Here is a 21,430-nt window from a genome sequence, read left to right on the forward strand (position 1 = left end):
ATCGAATTGAAAATTATAACAGAGGAATGAAGGCCTCCTCTAGAATTTTTTTATTAGACGCGAGGTTCCAACAGTTTATACTTAATTGATCTAGGAGTTCTTCTCGGGCATTTTGAAAGAAAAAAAAATACGAAGCACTTCCTATAATCTTTAACTTCATCCCTTTGAAAGAAAGAGATAGAACCGAGGAAAGTTGGAAATACGGCCATAGTGGATCTATTCTATGTCGAATGAACAACACAGCAAGCAAATTAATTCCACGTTGGCAAGCCAACAGCGGTACAACTGTCCGCTTTTCGACTGGGAAGATCAGTTTATCATCAAGAATAACTTTCCCACCGGGGCTAGCTCTAGTGGATATTGACAAGATTGGTTGGTTCAAGTCTGCTAATTAGCCAAATCTGACATTAATCACCTATCTGAAGAACTTTCAATCCCGAATCAGAGAAATCTTCATTATAAGTAATCATAACTTGTGCTATTCAACCTCAGTCTAATCGAGGTAACAAACACAGCTAAAGCCATAATCAGATAATGGCTGTCATATTCAGCATGAGTACCTTACAATAAAGTTATTGCTGCACATGGAACATACCAACAGGAAAAAGAAATTTCGATCTGAGGCGAAGTTGTGTCATTTCAAGGGAATATGGAAAGAGAAACACTATAGTTCAAACATGACTTACAAATTGGTTCCAATTGAACTTACATGCCTTAAAATTTCCAAAAAATGATATGCTACAAATTAAAGTAATGACCAACTAAGGCAAGTAGGCAACAGTGTAAAAATGAGGGAATTAGGCCAGTAGGGTACACAACATCCAAATGAAATCTAAAAATTCTCCTCATTCACATTCGATAAGAACCTAGAGAGTAGAGACTACTGTTCGAAATAGACTTTTCAGTATTTTCTCTTACGGATCTTGAAGCTTGTTGACCTGATGACATCGTCGTCAGTTTGGAGTGTTGCCTCGAGAGCAGAAATGGATTCAGGCTTAGTGAAATAGGTGAAGAGGAGGTAGATGCCATCCAAGTAAGTGTTGGTTTCTCCTGCTTTGTTCTTCTTTTTGATGCTGTAGGCTAGTGGTATCACCCCTCTGTTGAAGACTTCAACATACATGGCTCCCCCAGCAACAAGCAACTGCAAAATTTAAACAGGCGACTATGATCAATAACACAACATGTTGATACTCCTTTAATGTGAGAGTGATCTAAGACCTGAATAACAACTACTCTCACCCTTCAAACCTACATAATACTCGCTTGTTCTCACATTAAAGACCACATTCTATTTATCATTGTCACGTTTCATTATAATGGTCTATAATCAGGTTCCCCAACTAAGCAGTGGCTGAGAGAATACAAAAGGCAGCTCTAGCAAAAGGCTTTTCGTAAAATCATGTAATCCATGTCATATCCTTAACCATGAGGAGTTGATCTCAATGGAGCAGGATTGTGATTCGTGAACATGTTGGTGAAGGCTTGATGATAATCTTTAAATCAAGTAGGACTAGATGTGAAACATCAGCAACAAAGAGATACAGCTTCATTTATAAATCAAACCTTTTGAGTAATTAATGTGAAGGAAAATGGATTAGGAACACAAAGCCATTGTAAGAAGAATTAAAACTATATGCAAATAGTCCACGTCCAACATATAATAAAACTAAAATTAGTTGATCTACAATGAAATTCCACCAGAAAGTCATTTCACATTATCTCTACATTCCTAATTCAATGTTTTGATCAGATTTAAGTCCTTCCGGTAAATAAATATAGCATCAACAGGAGAACTCACATCAACAGTGAGGTGCTACAAGATACATTCTTAGGCTTTCCTGTAAGTAATGTGTTTCAGTGGTTCTCCCACTCAATATTTAACAGTTGCTTTTTTCTTCTTTTTGACAACAAATATATAAACAATTCTTATGTTCTCATTACAGAGTATATTTTAAGGTGAGGTTCCAATTTTAGATGGCATAGCCAGTGTTTCCCACCACAGCAGTAACAGTGCAATTCCAAGCTTTAAAAATATCTAGTACTTCAGAGTATATTACATACAGCATAAGATATTTTCCTACATGCATCTAATATACCTTAATATCTCTACTACAATAAAGTATCTAATTTACTCAAATATCTAGCTTTCCATGAAATCCAACTAGCCTAACTTAAAGTACATCCAAGAAGCTTCAAATGCCCACACAACGACGAAGTCAGTACTTCAACATTACTCCCTCCCCTTCTCGAGTACCTCAAAAAGGCATGTTGGCCAAGATATAGAAAAGCCTAAATGCGCTACGCCTTTCCTCCACTACAAATCCCAAGAAGAAAGCCACATTGACATGTCAATACAGTTAACTAGCGGCATAGTTGGACAGCATAGATACATTCCCAAAGAATTGGAGCATTAGCATATTGGCCATGTATGGTAATTGGCTTTTTAATGGCTTTTTGGTTAGCTTTTAGCTTTTGGCTTTTTTAGGTGGTCAAACAGCCAATAAATGTGTTTGGTAATTTGCTTTTTAGTCAGCGAAAAAGCTGGCTTTTAAGCCAAAATGAAAAAGCTGCTTTTAGTAGCTTTTTTGTTGGCTTTTGGCTTGTTGGCCTACAAATTATCTAATAAACAGCCAACAACCAACAATTAAATTACCAAACACTTTTTTAAAGAGCCAGCTTAAACAGCCAATTTCAAAAGCCATTATAAACAGCCAAACATTCCAACTGGTCAAACAAGCAAAGTGAACAGCCAACCCGCCAACAGCCATTTTCCAAACAAGGCCATTGCCTTGCAGTAAATACATACATGTCTTGACAATGTATACCATAAAAAGTCTTCAGAGGGTGAATTTAGAGTAGTACACAAATGAACAGTGCTCTCATAGCACTCCTCCAGTAAAATTCATAGGGAAAAGAAAGCCGCATTCAAAACCCTCCTCCATCCTACCCCACCTCCTCCCAAGTCCCAATCAGTGGATGAATTTACAAGACCAAGGGAAGCCAAAGTCCCCTTTAAGCTTCCTAATGTACTAGTAAAAAAACATAGGTATGCTAATCTTTGTACTTATTAGTTATTATGCATACCCATCCCAGTCAGTGGATATGGTTATGAGGACAAGGGAAACCATAGTCCCCTTTGAAACCATAGCTCTTCCAATGTCTTTCCTTACGCAAATGTGGGCTCTGTGTGACTAGACCAATCAAGCCTATGATATATATTTATGTAGCATGCAATCAACTCAAAACAAAAGGGTAACACAAGCATTGAATTGGAAAAGCTAATATGAGAAGGCAAATAATACGCCAAAATCAGCTTTGATTAATCAGAGTCATTAAAAAGGAAATTGCATTTAGGAGTCATTTTTGTTACTTTTTGGGAAGTCATTTCTCAGAAAATTGACTTTATAAAAGGAAAATGCATTTAGGAGTCATTTTTGTTACTTTTCGGGAAGTCAATGACAAAAAGATCTAACAAGGACACAAGGTACTAGCTCACAAATTCAACCCAACCTACACTTTATGAGTTTCTGTCAATTTTGCCATTTTAATTTAGTTCTTCAGAACAAGATTTAAGTCTAAATTGTTACTCTATTTGAAAATCTTTGATCTGACTCTAATTCTTTTAACTAGTTTGCTAAATTTATCTGTTATTTTCATTTAGCCAAATTTGTGTCTGATTCTCTGGATGGTTCAATCCGCTTATAGAGGACAGGAGAGGGAGGTGTGTGCCCTTTGCTTCACTTCTGGTGACCCAAATACAATGCAAGGGAAGCCAAGATATCAAACGGAGGCAAGGACAAGCCTCTAATCTATGTGAGTATGTCCAATGTATCCGCAATTTCATACCATAATAACAATATCAAAAGTTACTTTTGGAAACATTTCACTAAGAACTCGTTTGGTGTAATGTACAACATTTTCAATGTAAAACATATTTTAGAAAGATTAAATTAATTAAGTTTTCCTTTGTTTGGTTCCATACGAGAGAAATTATAGAGAACTAATAATAAGAATGAAAATATGAAGATGGATGAGACAAAAGTAAAATGAACGTAAGGAGGAAGGTGGAAAATGAGGCTTCCCTTATCTTGCAAGGGAAAATATTTTCCACCGCTTTACAAATCAAACAAAGATAAAATGGGGAAAATCGTTTTCCATGAAAACATTTTACATCAAACCATAAAAATTGCCCCCATGCAGGATCGAACTACAGACCTTCAGTTTACAAGACTGACGCTCTACCACTGAGCTATAGGGGCAATGTTAATCCCCACTTTCATCATCAACTATTTCTACTAATCAACAATTAACCACACTAAACTCTACCCTAAAAACAATCCACAAAACTTCACCAAATTATCTATCCCCAAAATGCTCCAAACAAAATTCAAATAAAAATAAAAATTGTACCTCTTCATATTTCTGGGTAAGAGTAAGACGCTCATCTTCAGTCATATCAGGTCTAAGAACTGCCATGGTTTCATACTGTCGGAGCCCCGGCGGGCATTGGGGCTCCGGCTTATCTTCCACCGCTAACCCAGATGGCGGCGTTGACGGCGGGTCTTCGTCCAAACCACTGAACCCACCCTCGAAGAATGAGCCGGAGAAGTCCAAAGATAGGGCCTTAATACATGGGCCGTAGTTGGGCTGACGACCGGGTTTCGGGTTCGGGTTGAAAGTGTGGGTGAAATTGATGTTAGTGGATAAGAATTGGGTAGAGGGTTTGAGTTTGGAGACGGAGTGAAGGGAAGTGGGTGAAGAAGAAGGGAGAGTTGAGGTGAGAGAAAATGTCGCCATTGTTTTTGGGCTCTGGTTTTTTTTGCTCTCTTTGCGATGGTCTGATTCTGATAATAGATGTAGATAAGGAGCCTTTAATTTATTTACACTTTTTTTTTTTAATGAACTACTTTGACTCTTTGAGTAGGCTTGGGCGCTTGACTAGAAGTGTTAATTGGAGTAATCGGGTCGGATTTGGTAGTTTGGTACTAAATCATGTGTTCATACAAGTTGATTCAAATTAAATTTTATTCAAGTCAGTTTTAAGTAGGTTAATTTTTTAATCCTCTAGGCTGAACACATAGCTTATGAATTTTTTCGACGTAGGGCATGTTCTCTTACGTTCAAATTCAGTTCAATTCAGCTCAACTTCTAATTTCCTTCTCTTATAAAATATTCATTTCATTTCAGTTCAGTCAATGAGAACAAGTCCGTAGTGTTCAATATAGTGGTTGGCATTTGAGACTACGAGGGGTAGAAGTGTCATTTGGGGTTTTTTTTTTAACTATTTAGCGTTTAAGGCAGGTACTATTTATTAAGTTTTTGTTACTGTTTTTTTTTAAAAAAAAAAAAAACAATACATGTATGATGTTAGTATTTCAACCTGTAATTTGTCAAACACTTATACTTCGTATTAAGAATCATTAACCTTTATCCACTACTCCTTCCTTCTTTTTTTTTTTGCTACGTATTTTGTATTCGGCATTATATTTTATTGCAATACTCTTTAAATGAAAATACTCTACTAACATATTCTAGAGAAAATCACTAAATATTTCCTAATAAGTACTTAAGAAGTACCTAAGTAACCTAAGTTGTATTGCCTCAAAAAAAAAAAAAAAAAAAAAGTAACCTAAGTTGTATCAATATCGTGCATTATTACATGTAGAATTTTCCGTTATTACTATGGTTGGGTAGTTAATTCATTTCAAAAATAATTAACATACCACCTCTGTTAACTATTATTTGTAATAAAGAAATAATTTATATCTCACAAATAATACCCCTTTGTTGCAAATAATATTTAACGGAGGTAGTAATTTACTTACGCACATGTCAATGCATATGTTTAATCAGTATTATATTATGTATGCATTTTTATATTATAGGATAAATATATCGTCAAAGTTAATACTACTCCATAGTAGAAGAATAGTGTGAATAGTCAAACCGTTTTAATTATAGTGACTAGTGAGGGAGGGAGCAGTTTTGGTATAAATTACCCAAAAAAGAGCTAAAGTAGAGCAAAATAACTGGCTTGTTGGTAAAGAAAGGAAGAACTGAGTTAGAAATTGAAGAAAGAGCGAAACTCAGAAAAGAGGAGAGAGAAATTTGCAAATTCGTAACAATGGATCCCAAACTCACTGAGATTGCCCAGACCTTCGAACGATTCAAAGCTGCTTCCGTGCGCAATGATTTCGACACCTCTACTCGTCTCCTTTCTCAGCTTAAGGTTTTTTTCCTCTCCAATTCAAACCCTAGATCCTTCATTTCTTCAATGTTTTGTGATTTCATACAATTACTATGTTTTTTTTATCAATTGACGAGATTTTGTGGAATTTTTGTTCAATTTGCTACTTGTTTGCTCCATTTTATCGTTTTTTAGGGTTTTATTATGTTTTCATGCGCTATTAATGGCAGATTTCGTGTTGCTTTTGCTGTAACTGATGGTTTGTTGATTGTAATTAGTTGCGATGTTGAATTCGAACGCCGATTATCTCGATTTGTGATAATAGGAAGCTTTCATTTTGTAGTTAAGATCGAAGTATGGTTTTGAATTTTTGGTGTTTGTTGAAATAATTGATGTCGAATATTGATTACAGATGAAGGAATTGTAGGTTGATATAGATTGAAGCGAAGTGTATTTAATTGATTGGCTTCTTTTCACTTCATCTTTGCCAATCGGAGGCTCAATTATGTCATGCAAATTAAGAAAAAGAAAATGGACATTGCATTTTACTCATTCGATTATGGATGAGATGAACAATACATTATGTAATTTTATGAACCCTAATTCTTAGGGTAGATTAAGTCTTTCTTTTCTGCGAGGTGCTCTTTCCTAGAATGTTGTATTCCTCCACTATTATGTCATGCTGTTTTATGCGAACGAAAAAAAAGAGGATTTCTATGAGTAGTTAAAAATATTGTTAAGGTTGATGATAATATTCATGAATTATGAATTGCTTAACTTGATCAATTGTGGCAGTCCTTTCTACTGAATATAATTATTTACTTGATTGACACGTTAATTATTATTTTGGTTGGATAGCAAATCAGAAGAGAAAGGAAGGGAAGGGGGAAGGTGGATCTCCATTTTTTCTCCTAATCCTCCAATTGGAGGGATGGTTTTTATCAAAGGAGAGAGAATATATTCCTCCCTCTCCCTCCCTATCTTCCTTTTACGCCTTTTTGTCCCTCTCCCTCCCTATCTTCCACCAACGCCTTATCCAAACAAGGGAGCTTGTTCCCTTCAATCCCTTTCTCTCAATTCCTTCTCGTCCTAACAAAGTGTAAGTGTATGTATTTGTGTTGTAGTTAGGATCGAAGTATGGGGATTGAATTTTTGGTGTTTGTTGAAATTATTGATGTCGAACATTGATTACAGATGAAGGAATTGTAGGTTGATGTAGATTGAAGCGAAGTGTATTTAATTGATTGGCTTCTTTTCACTTCATCTTTGCCAATCAGAAGCTCAATTATGTCATGCAAATTAAGGAAAAGAAAATGGACATTGCATTTTATTCATTCGATTATGGATGAGATGAACAATACATTGTGTAATTTTATGAACCCTAATTCTTAAGGTAGACTAAGTCTTTCTTTTTCTGTGAGGTGCTGTTTCCTAGATTGTTGAAGTTATTCCTCCACTATTATGTCATGCTGTTTAATGCGAACGAAAAAAGAGGATTTCTATGAGTAGTTAAAAATATTGTTAAGGTTGATGATAATATTCCTGAATTATGGATTGCTTAACTTGATGATCAATTGTGGAAGTCCTTTCTACTAAATATAATTATTTACTTGATTGACGCGTTTATTATCATTTTGGTTGGATAGCAAATCAGAAGAGGAAGGAAAGGAAGGGAAAAGGTGGATCTCCATTTTTTCTCCAAATCCTCCAATTGGAGGGATGGTGTTTATTAAAGGAGAGAAAATATATTTCTCCCTCTCCCTCCATATCTTTCTATAACGCCTATTCCTCCCTCTCCCTCCCTTTCTTCCACCAACGCCTTATCCAAACAAGGGAGCTTGTTCCCTTCAATCCCTTTCTCTCAATTCCTTCTCGTCCTAACAAAGTGTAAGTGTATGTATTTGTGTTGTGTCAATTTTGCATATACTGTGTGGTACATTAGAGATTTTTATCTTTAGTGTAAGCTGAATGCTCAAGGATATCATTCACAGCTTGATAAAGAAAGTGAGTATTTTTACACTTTATTTTTCATGTACAAAAGAAGGCAGCACTGAAATTTATGAGAATCTTAGTTTTTAGTCTAGTTTTCTTATTTTCTATAGCGCAAGTACCTACATCACTGCATGGTATATGTTAAGGAAGGAAACGCACAAGAGATCTTTGAATCAAGTTATGGGAGGAAATCTGAAGATTCCATATACCATTAGAAAACAATTTTAAAGCATATTTTTGCTACATAGATTTTTCATTATCCGTGAATGTTGACTTTGTTCCTTAACCATTGTGGCATGCTCTTTTATGGCTGATTAGAGAGGAACGTGTGAGTTTTTAGATGAGCATATGTTTGATAGTGCTCTTGAAGTATGATTGCTGATCATGTAGATCAATTGTAGTAGTCCCTTCATCAAATAAGATTAGTTGCATGGTTGGCATGCTTGACCAATTTACTTGTGCTTTGCAGGTATCACTTACAGAATTCCGAAGCCTTCCTCCATTGTTTGAAGCAACACCAAATGCTGTTCATGAATTGAGCTTAGCAAGTAACTCTATTGACCTTATTGTGTCCAACTCTCTCCTTCAATATTTGATAGTTTATCACTTATGGTCATTTACCATCTTTTCCTGATTTATCTTTAGGGGACATCTATGAGCATGCTGTTGTTCTAAGTGTCAAGATGGAGGATCAGGAAGCATTTGAGAGGGATTTCTGCCAACTGAAACCTTATTACACTGATGCCAGGTAAATTCTCATCTAACTCGAGGCAAGGTTACTTCAAGTGGTAGTGTTAGGTATACCCTAGATATGCAACTAACTATGCAAGTGATGAAAACCCCTACTTTTTGAATTGGGTTACCGGGGAACTCCCCTTATGCTTTGACATGTAGGATTAATCCTCCTATTTGGTCTTCCAATTCTTTGATTGTCACCAAGTATAGAAATCCTTTTAACATGGTTGTGAGTAATCTATACTTGGGAATGTTGTTTCAAATTCTGAATTTTGCCAAATTATTGAGGCTCCAAAGAAATCCTAAATAGGTAAATCTGAAATGACAATTCAGATAATGTTTCTTTTAATTCCTTTGTAGCTCTCTCTCAAATTGTACAAAAGGTTCTTAAGCAATAGATGTTCAGTAGAAATTTGAGTTAATGACATATGCAAACTATCTCTGTGGATCTGAATATACCTTAATTGTACTCTGAAAACTGAAAATGAAGTAAATGGTGTTCAATTTTGTACTTTGTTCTGCTCAGTTACTAAGGAATACTATTGTGTTCATTAAGCCTTTGGAACAAACATAGTGTTCTTAATCTTCCCTATCCAATCCCTTTCTCTTCCAACTCCTCAGGTAAACTGCTGATTTTTCTCAAAAAAAAAAAAAAAAAAAAAGAAAAAAAAAAGGTAAACTGGTGATAAATTGTGTTCTTCGTTGTCATGCTGTCTTACCTGATAAAAAGTAAAGTTATGGGAAGTGGAAGAGGTAGCAATTCGTATTCAGTAGCATAATAGAAATATTTGAGGCCTTTGTATTGAGAAGTTGGTAGTTGTTGAAACTTGAGAGAGTTTACAATATTTCTCTGATGTACAGAGAAAAAGTGCAACTCCACCCCTTAGGTTGAGGTGTAATAAGGGCATAACTACTTTTTCCATTAACATGTGTTGTTGACTTGTCACTTTTGATACAGTTTGAGACAAACCCATCTGGTTCTTTTTGGCCTACAACTTTGCACTATCTGAGTGTCTGGTCACACTTGATTTGTGTTTTGTCCAGAAGGCTAAGAAAATATTGTAGGCTAGGAAATTCAGGCTGCATTGAGTCAATTTGCTTGGCATATTTTGAGAAATTTGTGCCTGCTTATCTTAACAAGTCTGCGGTGGAGTTCGTCACCCTACTTAGTGGTATTGCAACAGTCCCACAAACACAGGAGAATGTTTCTCCTTGAATAATTTTCATTGCTCCTGAAGTCTTATTCAAATGGTTTATCGCCCTGTCCAGGGAGAATAACTCATTGAATGAATCGACAAGGGAATCTACCCACCTTCAAAAGCAAACCTGAACAGTAGTTATGCAGAAATTAAACTACCTGGTAAATCTTGTGTGGGGAACACCAAGTCATTGTATGCAGCTGGGTTCTGATATAGTGGGTTAAGTTAGTAGGTCCCAAAATAGAACCTGAAGGTCATGTCTTTTGTTACACAAATTCTTTTGTACCAATATAATAATTTTTTCTTTAACTTTTACAGATAGGCGCTGACTTTTTTTTTTTTTTTTTTTTTGTGGGGCAGGGGTCATATACCGCAATCTCCACAGGAATACCCAATCTTGGGTCTGAACCTTTTGAGGCTGCTTGTCCAAAACAGAATAGCAGAGTTTCACACTGAATTGGAGTTGCTTTCATCTACTGCCTTGGATAATCCCTGCATTAAACATGCTGTAGAGCTGGAGCAGTCCTTCATGGAAGGAGCATACAACCGTGTTTTAAGTGCTAGACAGTCTGTACCTCATGAAACTTACGTGCACTTCATGGATTTGTTGGCGAAAACTGTGAGGTATTTCCTCTTGTATGACTGTGTGATTGTATATTTGTAACTTTGCCTCTATTTTTTTCTTGTATGGGGTGGCATTCTATGTCCGTGTTATGCTTCTTGGTTTTAATGCACTCTATGAATGCAGAGATGAAATTGCTGGGTGCAGTGAAAAGGCATATGATTCTCTTTCACTGAATGATGCTAAACAACTGTTGCTATTTTCATCTGACAAGGATTTGCTCGAGTATATCAATGAGGTAAGCATAACAGACTTGTGGTTGAGGGGTTTTCCATTTACTAGTTCAATAGATTGAGAAAGATCAGATCAGAGCTGATGCGTGATTTCTGCCACAATTACTCAAACTAAATGTTTAAAGAATTTGAATAAGCAACTTTTGTTGAGGGAAACTATTGTATGTAAGCTGTGTTCCATGAAAAGATTGGCTGTGATATTGTCTACTGCTAAAATTGGTTGAAACTTAAGCCACTTGAATGGCAGAAATTCTAATTTGTTTTAGTATGATTCTCCTGTTTGCTGAATGTTATTAAGTTGTTAGTCTGAATTTTATCCACTTGCATGCTCTTCCTAATTTGGCGCTGTCCTTTTTCGCACTTCCATGGTTTATCTGTTTGATTAAATACAACTCATTCTAACCAAAAAAATCTACATGTCGCTTCCAGGAACATCCTGACTGGGAAATCAAAGGTGGATGTGTTTATTTCCAGAAGGCAAAAGAATCTGCACCATGCAAGGAGATTCCATCTCTGCTACTTATCAACCAAACCCTCAGTTATGCTAGGGAACTCGAGAGGATCGTGTAGTGGATTAGCTTTAAACAGTTCTATATCCAGTGCAGCAATTGATGCAAGGTGTTTTAATGCACAGCCTACTACTTCCTGTAGACAGGATTAGTTGAGTCTGAGGAGGTGCATATGCACACATGCTTGCCGAAGTGATTTGTATTTTGATTTTAGCATTGCATTAAAGGTTTCATGCAGTAACAATTAAAATTGGCATTTAACCTTTTTGTTGTCTACTTTCTTAAGATTTCTTTGCTCTTTCAAATGTTATGTGATTTATCTCTTTTCTATTGTGTTGCCAATATTTAATCTGAAGATATTTACCAGTATTTATGTCAACATTAGTTTTCGTTTAACCATCCATGCCTATCTTTGAGTTTTAAATTGCCAGAACTTGCTTGCTGGACCAAGGAATAACTGAAATTATACTACGTAAATGCTTTTTGAAAAACACAATGCCCTGTGTTTTTAGAGTTGAGGAATTTTCTAAAATAATGCATTGGTATATAATCTAAAGATGGGTTTGAAACCCAGGTTTTGTGTACTGCAATTCAGATACTTTTCCTTCACTGATTATACTCTTTCTTTTTTCAACACCTACCTGTTCAATTATAAACATTGGTAAAACGAATAGCTAATAAATGACCAGTTATGCAAGACCAACTATAACAACTTGTTGCAAAAAATGGCAAGTTATGCAAGATTAGCTATAATTGCGCGTTGCAAACTCACATTAAATTCCCAAATCGAAACTTGGGCAGTCCATTGTAATATTTGACTTTTCAGTGTTCACAGATTTCGGTTTCTTCATGCCAACCAGATTACCAAACCATTTTGACATGTCTCTGGTGGAAGCTGTTTGCTCTTTACTTTTTGGGTCTGTCTTCGGCAACTTTGTAGATGGCTACATAAGAACATAAAATAGGTGAACTTTAGCAAATTATACTATAAATAACTAAATAAGACCTGAAATTTTAGAAAAGCTGAGGATTCCTGAGTAGTTTGCAGACCTGATAGGTTGTAGTTTCACTAACCACAGATAAATTACTGCCAATGAAGCTTGTTCCTGAAGAAGTTCTGTCAGATTTTGTTTAAAGTAAGGTGATATAGTGCTGATGATATCATAAACGCCGTAAATTGCATGCTAGTCAGGCTAAACTTGCCTTTAGAAGATTGTAGGACAGCTGGTATTTCATCAACACTTGATTCAGCAGCAGATTTGTGCTTGCAAGGAGATTCATATGCATTGGTTCTGATTATTTCGGTCCCTTCTGTGGAATCTGGCCTTTCAAGGTTATTACAATTGCCTTCAGAAAATGTGCTACTGCATCCGCCAGCTGCAGCCTTCTCATTGGTATGCTTCTCCACTGCCTGGTCTGCCTCTAGCACTTGACAGCGATCAACTGGAACTGAACTGTCAAATGTCTGACTTGGTTGAGTGTCATCATGTAACTGAACCAGCTCTGAAGCACTTGAAGGGCATTGTTGCACAGGAGCATCTTTGACAGTGGAAAGGGTTTCCCGAGTAATAGGTTTCCTCATAATTGATAAAATTTGATTGGCTGCAAAAGAAGAAACAAATCAGAAACTGGTGTAACTGCTAGTGCTAGAGAGCTATAATAATAAAGTAACTGCTCTTGAGATAGATCAGGACTCAGGTGATGTCTATAACAGGCTTAAAAAGCTGTTCAATCAGTTTCCAACTAGTCTACATGTATTGTTGAGTTGTTGACTGACACCCACAAGTTCATGCTCGGCAGCTCGGGCATGAGCGACCCAGACCAGATCCCAATGCTACGAAACCACAGGCACAAAAAAAAAATACAAGGCAAAGGCCAAAGCAGAGCACCTCTTTGCGGCATTCTACTTTAAAGAGGTTTAGAATCAAATACAGTAACAAAATTCCATTACTTAATTTCTCCCTTTTTTTTTTCTCAAAGCAAGATGTGCTATGAGGAGAAGTTTGAAGCCCGATTGCCTACAATGTGCAAAGAGGTAGAGCCTACATACCATCACATATAGGCGAGTGAGAAGCAGTGTTCTCTTTAATCGTATCAAATCCAATTCGTCTTGCAATAGAGTTAACATGTTTGGTATTATGAGGTTTCCCTGCAAGTGGTGATTGAGTAAACAATATAAGCTTGTAAACAAGCATAGATGTCACATGACTTATTCATCAGCAAAAGAAGTTCACACCAAAGATATGCATACTGGAAGCTTGATGATCTCTTCTAACTTGGTGAGAAACCAATGAACATAAAGAAAATATAATAGCATTATATCTTAGCACATGCCAAAAAGAAAACAAGGCTGGAATATGGAAATAATTTCTACTACTAATGCATAATTTATAGAAAGTAACTGCCAACAGACCTATCCCAACGGAATTGCCAGAACCAAATTGATCCATCAGTGTAGATTCTTTGCTTCTTTTTGCTTTTGAAGCCGAAAAATCTGCTATCAGAGAAAATAACCAATCCAGCCAATTGCTCTGGTATGGTCAAATTGAATGCAACACCGTAGCAACCTGAAAGCTTAGCTAAAAATGTTATATATCACATAAAATTGGGATTATATAAATCATTTGGCAGAAGGGTCCAACTGGGAGTGCAGATAGGCCAGATACCACTAAACGGCTTTTGCCATTAGCGACCAGAAAGTATCTCTGATTTTTCAGTAGAAGTGCTGTGTCTTTCATTTATCTTCACATCTGCGTCATCTCCGCTGGTCCCCACAGGATCTCCAATATCAACCAAATGAGCATCAAATGTCAATGATCCACCAGAATTGATAACTTCATCTTTCTTCAAAAATCTCTTATCTATTTGATTTTTGCTGGAGTCATACAGCATAATCTGAAAGGAGACGAGAAAGGGGTCTATGTAAACAGCAAAGAGACAAGGATTAACAAAGCAAAACAGAAAAATTGATTCAGTCTACCTAAGTGAAACCCACTAAAAATCAATTAAGATAATGCACGGGGGAAATATTTTTTCAGGATGGAAAGGATCGCTATCACCAGCAACAGGTTCATTCTCAATAGAAGGATCAGAGTCAAGACAGGTTGAAAAATGAATCAATCAATAACATAATACATCTTTTTTGATTGATTTTGAATTATTATTATAATTCATAGTAAAATTTTGTAAAAACCGTGCATGACACGGGGCTTGATCTAGTATCCATAAAACTGGAGTGACATAGATTGGAATCATTAAATTTGTTAATGTTATGTAGCACATTGCTCTAAAAGCTCTTCTAAACTATTCCACTCAACATCCACAGATCCGAAGGTTTATGTATAGGACTAGCAGCTTACTGATTAGCGGTAAGAATGCATACAAGTTGCTCTCCTCAACCAAGCCACACATTAGGTGGTGGTTGTGAGGTTGTAATGTCTAAAACTTTATATCAGTGTACTACTCACATAACAATTAACATTCCACTGACCATAAGAGATATGGTTCACGGAGCGTGTGAAAGTGTACTTTTGCATTAGAACATATATTTGAACAATATTTGTACACATGCTTTCTTTATCTATTCAATTTCATCAAGCTTTACTCACTAGTGTTTTTGCAGCAATTCAAATTCATTGTAGTAAAATAATACAGAGATGGAATATAATGGAACCTGTCTCCCATGTGAACCACAAAAGATCATGCGTATGAAGCCATCATGATACTTCTTGGCCTTTTGTGTAAGTTGCGTTGTATACAATGCTTCCCACTCTGCAATGCAAGACAGGGATTTTAGCTGGAGGAAAGAGGGGAAATGCATCAGCTTAACAGAGACTGGAAAGCATGAAGTCCCAGTTTGTGCCTCAGCAACTCAAAATTTTAACAGTATTGTGGAAGTCCAAGATTGCTGAGGGAAAAAGTGCACTTGTCTATCTGCTAGTGCTATGTTGTATCAGCAAAACTAGTGAACTGATACTAAATATAGAACAATAGTTTCAGAAAAAAAAAAAAAAAACTTGGATATTTAGACTTTATACTTGACAAAACAACATACAAAAATAAAGTAGCACATCCATGACAAAATTTACAAATTATAAGGTGGCTACATATGTACATGCAAACCTTTAGCAGATGGAGTCGCTGGACTTGTTGGGCTGTGTGCACCATACTTGAGAACTTCATTTTTCTTGAACTCTGTAATGTGCTGCCGTTAGTTAGCTATAAGTTGCTCTAAATATATATTAAGGACATTAATGCCAAATTGCAACAGAAGTTTAACATAACACTTCCTTGTCCCACACATCTCTAATGAAAGCATTCTCAAAATCATCCATTTTACATGACATATATATATATAACAACTTAACAAAATATCAAGCTTAGGTAGACATGAAAGCAACAGTGAAAACCTTTGATAATCTTCTGAGACGGACTTAAGCAGACTGTTGTGTTTTTTCTTCCTGCTGTATTAGGCTTCCTACCTTAGAAAATAGAAACAATAGCAAATGAGAATCATATAAGGTCTAGTAATTTAAAGCTGAAAATCCAAAGACAGGACAGAACTTCCTCCTTATTCCTAACCAGTAAAAGTATGTCTTAATTTCTCTCCTTGAGGCATTTGAGTTCTCTCGTGAGGCTTAACATCACGTTCGTATTTGGGCTTTGGATTGGAGATTGGATTGCAGTTATTTTCAGGATCACCAATATCAACAAGAAATGAAGCAAATGTTAATGACTCCCCTGATTTCACTGCTTCATCTTTCGTCAAGAATTTACTGTCTAATAGCTGCTCACCCTCATCATACAGCACCACCTGGTAAATGATTATGCCAGTAAATTTTTGTTCCACAGACATTCCACACTAAAAGTTAATGGCGGTATTACAGTAACCAGCTACTAAACTAACTAGTACTCGACTACTCGGTAGCTCACAATTGAAATTAGTCCACAATCCAACAGACTACAATGCAACAGTTCAGAACCAAATCAATTCTGAAATACTCTCTAAACCAATTGGACATTTGATAGAATAACTAAATTATTAAGAAAATACAAACTATTATTATCTGGTAACTTCAAATTGAATAATTTCCAGTATATGTAAGAGAAGATTAGCCAAAAATAGTCGAAAACCTAGTGGATTACAGTTAGATCGAGTCAATTTGACGCCAATTTATCAAAATTTAGGGAAAATTAGCCAAATCAGCTAATTGAAATTTGCGCGCCAATGATTTAGGGTTCTGCGATTTCGCTAAACAATAAAAAATCGAAATCGATCATATATCTGACAATTTTTATGCGCATTTTTTGCTCCGAAATTAAATTAATTCTACTAAAAATTAAACAATTGTAGTGCATCAGTAACTTCAAATTACATGATTTTTAGTCCATATGACACAGAAGATTAAGCTAATCATGCTCGCGAAACTAGTTGATCAGCTAAATCAAGTCAATTTGAAAATGATTTGTCAAAAATTAGGGAAAAATAACCTAATTTCTTCAATTTTGGGCGGGAAACAATCTAGGTATTGCAATTTCACTACCAAAAAAAATCGAATAATTGTAATCATTCAAAATTTAGATATACGCGCACATATTTTTTCTCCGAAAATCAAATTAAATTATGGAAAAAAAAAAAAACAAATCATTTGAATCGGAAAATTAGAGATTGTAAAACAGAAAAATGACGACGAAACCTTGTTGTTGGAAAGGAGATGAAGACTGCCATCTTGATAAACTTTTCTCTTTTGCTTCACATGCTTTGTTTACGTCACCGTCCATTTCTTCAAATCTCCCATTCTCTCTCCTCTCTCCTCTCTCCTCTCTCTTTCTCTCTCTAACTTGATAAAAAAACGTTAATGGCGGGAGCAGAGAAAATTTTGAAAAATCTCAGACAAATAAATACGTATCAGAATAATAAAGTATTTGGGCTTGGGCTGACTTTTTTTTCTTTCTCGATTGTATTGTATGGACTTAAAAACAAAATGCGGCCCAGTTCTATTTAGGAGGTTAGGTAATCTGTTAGGGGAGAGTGTTACCTAAAATACAAATTTTTATATGTGGTTGATTGGCTAACGACACTCAGTATAGGGGTACTTTGTTAGTATTATAGGGGCTACTTGGTCAGGGGTTGCTTGGTCGGTTAGGGGTTATTAAGTCGGTCGGGGGTACTTATTTGGTTATGGGTTACCAAGTCGGTCAGGGTTATTTATTCGGTCATGGGTTAAAAAGTTGACCAAGGGTTACTAAGTTGGTTAAGTATTACTCGGTCGATCAGGGATTGCTTGGTCAGAAGTTATCTGTCGATTAAGGGTTAGTTGGTGTGTGTCAGCTGGCCATACAATGTGGTCAATCGCACACAAAAGTTATTGTACTTAAAATAGAAATAAAATAAGAATACGTCGGTTAGAGATAAGTATTACTTCTAATAATAGTCTTTGTTAATGAATCTTTCAACTTGATTCATGAATCTTTCAATAATTAATTTATCATCTTGCCCGTTTAAGAAGGTTGAAAAAGCACCTCCCAATTAAATAAAATAATAAAAAAATGATAAGTTTTGGTTAGAAGAAAAGATCTAGGTTAATGTCATGAGGTGTAGCAAAGTGTGAGGTTGACATGGTGTGAAGTGTGACATTATAACCCAAGTTCTCATCATCAAAGATAGAGACAAAAGACGTGATTAGGGAAATTTCTTAGGGGTTTGCGTTTTGGAATTTTGCTCATATTATAAAGTTTTTAATGATATAAAATAACATTATATATATATATATATATATATATATATATATATATATATATATATATATATATATATATATAATGTGAGTTGTTTTATGAGAGATGTTAATAAATTAATAATATTAATAATCTATAATGGTTCTTTATTTGTTGGAGTAGAGTAGTAGACACAAGCATGAGACGCTTTCTAATTGGTAAGGTATTGAGTTATTCAAGTATTTCAGATAATCAAATATATGATGAAAATTTATTGAGTGTAAGTGTGTAACATATATTCCTATTTACAAAGCTGAAATTGTTTAATATACTCATCAGATCCCTTGGCAATTAAGCATTGTAAGTAATGCAAGTTCTAAATAGCTTGTACACTTTGAGCTCCTTTCATTACTCTTCTAGACATACTGTGTTGACAAACAATAAAATGCAAATTTTTGAAAGGTAAGGAAAAGCACCATAACGGCGATGCCCCCCAATTTGTTTTCGAAAGATAATTATACTACATCTGCTAAATATTAGTTGCAACTTTGAGGTATTATTTGTGAGATATAAAATATTCTAAAGTTGCAACTAATATTTACCGGGGTAGATATGATTAAGAGGAAGTAATTATTTTAAAATTATGGATATCTTGCAAGTTACAACCAACCTTGAAGCTATGCCAAGTTGCAAGGTATACTTGTTGGTGGCACCGTGCATGGTAGCTTTCCTACTTGTATGTAATTAGCTTTTGTAAAAAAGCCAAACTTAGCTTACGATGTAGTGAATAATGACCTCTACTTATTGACTCTTAATTCTTAAAAGATCCAATGGGATATGTTTGCCTCCATAAGACATTATACCCTTGAGAATCTCATGTATTTTTTACTAAAATATCTGTTTGATAGTGTGATACTCTCATTATTGCACCCTCCAATAGTTACAGGACACTATTCAGTGGATTGGAGTGACATAATTATAAAAAATCAAATTCAATTATAAATTTTTACTTTTTCTTTCCAAATTAATAGTCGAATAATTAATTAATTAATTAATTAGATGTGTGATGACCTTTTCAAATCAAAGTCATAACTTCTAAAATTTATTACGTACGTTTGTCTTATGTCATTAATCAGAAAAAAAAACATATAAAACTATAAGGAGTTATATAGCGATTCAACAATTGAAAACGGAAAAAATAATAATAATAAATGCTAGCATTATTTTGGAAACATGACTTCAATTGTAGCACTTGTATTAACAAGCTAGTTTATGTCATGTAGATTATACAAATGGTTTTTGAATAACAACCATATTGTATAATACAAATATATAAATTTGTAAGCATAAACTAATTTATAAGAAATTTGACTAAGAAAACCAGGTTGGTGGAAGCAGTTGAAAATATAAATGACGAAGGTGGGCAATGATATGATTAATGTATAGTAAGTGATTGGTTGGGGTTTAATGGAGAATTTATCTTTACTTTTTGATTTGATACATGTTATGGAACTAATTACGTGTGCCACTCATCATCGCTTTATGTTTTTTTTTGTCTTTCTCCCAATTTTTTGTATTCCTAACTTACACACTATTTGCTACTATTTCCACTTTCTTCCCCCTTTTTTTTATTTTTATTTTTGCTTTGTTTTCGGATTTTGATTCAACTCTTCTCTGTAGCTTTACAGGTTGGTCTTCCAACTAAGTTTGCTAATTGCCAAACAAAGATTATTAAAACGAAGTTAATTTTTCGAAGTACAAAAGGTTATGAAATTAATGAGTACAAAACACAAACATAACACCTAAAGCTCACATCATTAACAATAAGTCAATAACATATTAGCTAGGGAGGGATACTAACTAACTTGTTGATAAAGTTTTAGAGAGTGATGCACATTGTATCAATGAGTGAATTGAATATAATCTCATCTACATTGTTGTCGTTTACTCCTCTATGCATAATTGAAAGAAAAATGATAAAGAAATAATTTAGTGTTTGATAATGCATGCTAGATGTAAGAGGATTGTTGTGAAATACACTTTTTTTTTTTTTTTTTTTTTTTTGGAAAGAAAATACACGGTAATTTGATGTATTTTAGTTATGCATGGATCAAGAATGAATTTAGGCTGAGAAAGCAATAAAGAAGATAATAAAAAAACACGCAAGGATGTAGTGATGTACGTAGTTTGGTCAACTACTGATACTCAACATGCATGTGATGGGTATTTCGAGGGTTTCTCTCCACTTTTAGAGAAAACAAGAGTAATATACAAAAAGTAATCTTCCAATAGTCTAATAGTTTAAATGCTCAAGCTATGCTAAATGATCACCCACTTAAGTCTTAACGATCTCATTTACTATAATATAAGGAAAGCTTAAATAAACCTTAAATTTTTCTCCAAGAACAATCCTAGCTTTACAAGCAATCTTTTTCTTTTTCACAACACAAAATATTACTTAACTTAAAATTTTACAATAGTTATTTGAAATATGACTATCATAATGTTTTCATGATTATAGTGTTTATAATTGATACAGGTATATTTTTTTCCAGATAATTAATTATATTACTTTTTTTTTTGAAACCTTTTTTTTTTTTAAAACCACTTTACTTTAGTATTATCAACCTTTTTTTTATTTATCAATTTTTTAGTTTCATTTATGTAATTTTTTTTTCTTATTTTTATAGTTTCCCTTAAAAAATTATTTTATGTTGAATTGAAAATTTCAAAAAATATATTTGCATTATAGATATAATAAGATTAAGGGTCTGTTCACATTTACTGAACTAAGCTGGACTGATTGGAGCTGAAGTGAACTGAATTGAGCTAAAATGATTATTTTTTTTATGAGAGAGGGAAATTAGAAGCTAAACTGAACTGAACTGATTGGAGCTCAACTGAACTAAACTAAACTGATTGGAGCTGAATTAAACTGAATTGAAATCAAGTAAATGTGAACATGCCATTGTGATAATTTTATAAAGTGAAAAAAAAAATCAATCATATTATATATCACTAAAATAATGTAGTAGTCATTTTTCAAACGACTACTGTAAAATCCCATTACTTTTAACACTTTATTGGATGTATGTTTGAATGTGTGTAACATATGTGTGTTGGTCATTCAATTCAGACCATATAATATTGTACAATTGAAGGCCTCTTAAATTAGAATAAGAAATTTAATCAATTAAAAAGTAGTTAGTTTTATAAAGTACATAAGAGTCTACTTT

At 34.6% G+C, this 21,430-nt stretch overlaps 3 protein-coding genes and 1 non-coding gene across 4 annotated transcripts; 1 reads left to right on the forward strand and 3 right to left on the reverse strand.

The window, feature by feature from the left end:
• Positions 1-600: 600 nt before the first annotated feature.
• On the reverse strand, positions 601-4,826 carry LOC110722726 (30S ribosomal protein S6 alpha, chloroplastic-like). The gene is made up of 2 exons (XM_021902015.1): positions 4,411-4,826; positions 601-1,141 (listed from the first exon to the last, which is right to left on the reverse strand). Exons 1-2 carry the CDS (start codon positions 4,795-4,797, stop codon positions 902-904), a joined length of 627 nt encoding a protein of 208 aa, XP_021757707.1. The 5' UTR covers positions 4,798-4,826; the 3' UTR covers positions 601-901.
• On the reverse strand, positions 4,188-4,259 carry TRNAT-UGU. The gene has a single exon. It is a non-coding gene; the product is annotated as a tRNA-Thr (tRNA).
• A 1,179-nt stretch (positions 4,827-6,005) lies between the features above and the next one.
• On the forward strand, positions 6,006-11,807 carry LOC110722727 (26S proteasome non-ATPase regulatory subunit 8 homolog A-like). The gene is made up of 6 exons (XM_021902016.1): positions 6,006-6,229; positions 8,649-8,727; positions 8,825-8,927; positions 10,474-10,737; positions 10,862-10,973; positions 11,398-11,807. Exons 1-6 carry the CDS (start codon positions 6,125-6,127, stop codon positions 11,536-11,538), a joined length of 804 nt encoding a protein of 267 aa, XP_021757708.1. The 5' UTR covers positions 6,006-6,124; the 3' UTR covers positions 11,539-11,807.
• A 154-nt stretch (positions 11,808-11,961) lies between these two features.
• On the reverse strand, positions 11,962-16,332 carry LOC110722520. The gene is made up of 8 exons (XM_021901790.1): positions 16,059-16,332; positions 15,887-15,958; positions 15,600-15,671; positions 15,151-15,248; positions 13,891-14,372; positions 13,528-13,626; positions 12,528-13,079; positions 11,962-12,421 (listed from the first exon to the last, which is right to left on the reverse strand). Exons 1-5 carry the CDS (start codon positions 16,330-16,332, stop codon positions 14,163-14,165), a joined length of 726 nt encoding a protein of 241 aa, XP_021757482.1. The 3' UTR covers positions 11,962-12,421; positions 12,528-13,079; positions 13,528-13,626; positions 13,891-14,162.
• Between the last annotated feature and the right edge of the window lie 5,098 nt (positions 16,333-21,430).

Source organism: Chenopodium quinoa, unplaced genomic scaffold, assembly GCF_001683475.1.
Source record: "Chenopodium quinoa cultivar QQ74 unplaced genomic scaffold, ASM168347v1, whole genome shotgun sequence".
Classification (NCBI taxonomy): domain Eukaryota; kingdom Viridiplantae; phylum Streptophyta; class Magnoliopsida; order Caryophyllales; family Amaranthaceae; genus Chenopodium; species Chenopodium quinoa.

What these genes read in the sequence shown, in the direction of transcription:
- LOC110722726 (XM_021902015.1), bottom strand. Translation starts at nt 4,797, where the DNA reads ATGGCGACATTTTCTCTCACCTCAACTCTCCCTTCTTCTTCACCCACT. An exon ending in TTACCCAGAAATATGAAGAG is followed by an intron (nt 1,142 to 4,410) that starts GTACAATTTTTA and finishes TAAATTTTGCAG; the next exon opens with TTGCTTGTTGCTGGGGGAGC.
- LOC110722727 (XM_021902016.1), top strand. Translation starts at nt 6,125, where the DNA reads ATGGATCCCAAACTCACTGAGATTGCCCAGACCTTCGAACGATTCAAA. An exon ending in TCATGAATTGAGCTTAGCAA is followed by an intron (nt 8,728 to 8,824) that starts GTAACTCTATTG and finishes ATTTATCTTTAG; the next exon opens with GGGACATCTATGAGCATGCT. An exon ending in TGCTCGAGTATATCAATGAG is followed by an intron (nt 10,974 to 11,397) that starts GTAAGCATAACA and finishes TGTCGCTTCCAG; the next exon opens with GAACATCCTGACTGGGAAAT.
- LOC110722520 (XM_021901790.1), bottom strand. Translation starts at nt 16,332, where the DNA reads ATGTCTGTGGAACAAAAATTTACTGGCATAATCATTTACCAGGTGGTG. An exon ending in ATTAAGACATACTTTTACTG is followed by an intron (nt 15,959 to 16,058) that starts GTTAGGAATAAG and finishes CTATTTTCTAAG; the next exon opens with GTAGGAAGCCTAATACAGCA. An exon ending in AGCGACTCCATCTGCTAAAG is followed by an intron (nt 15,249 to 15,599) that starts GTTTGCATGTAC and finishes CTTGCATTGCAG; the next exon opens with AGTGGGAAGCATTGTATACA.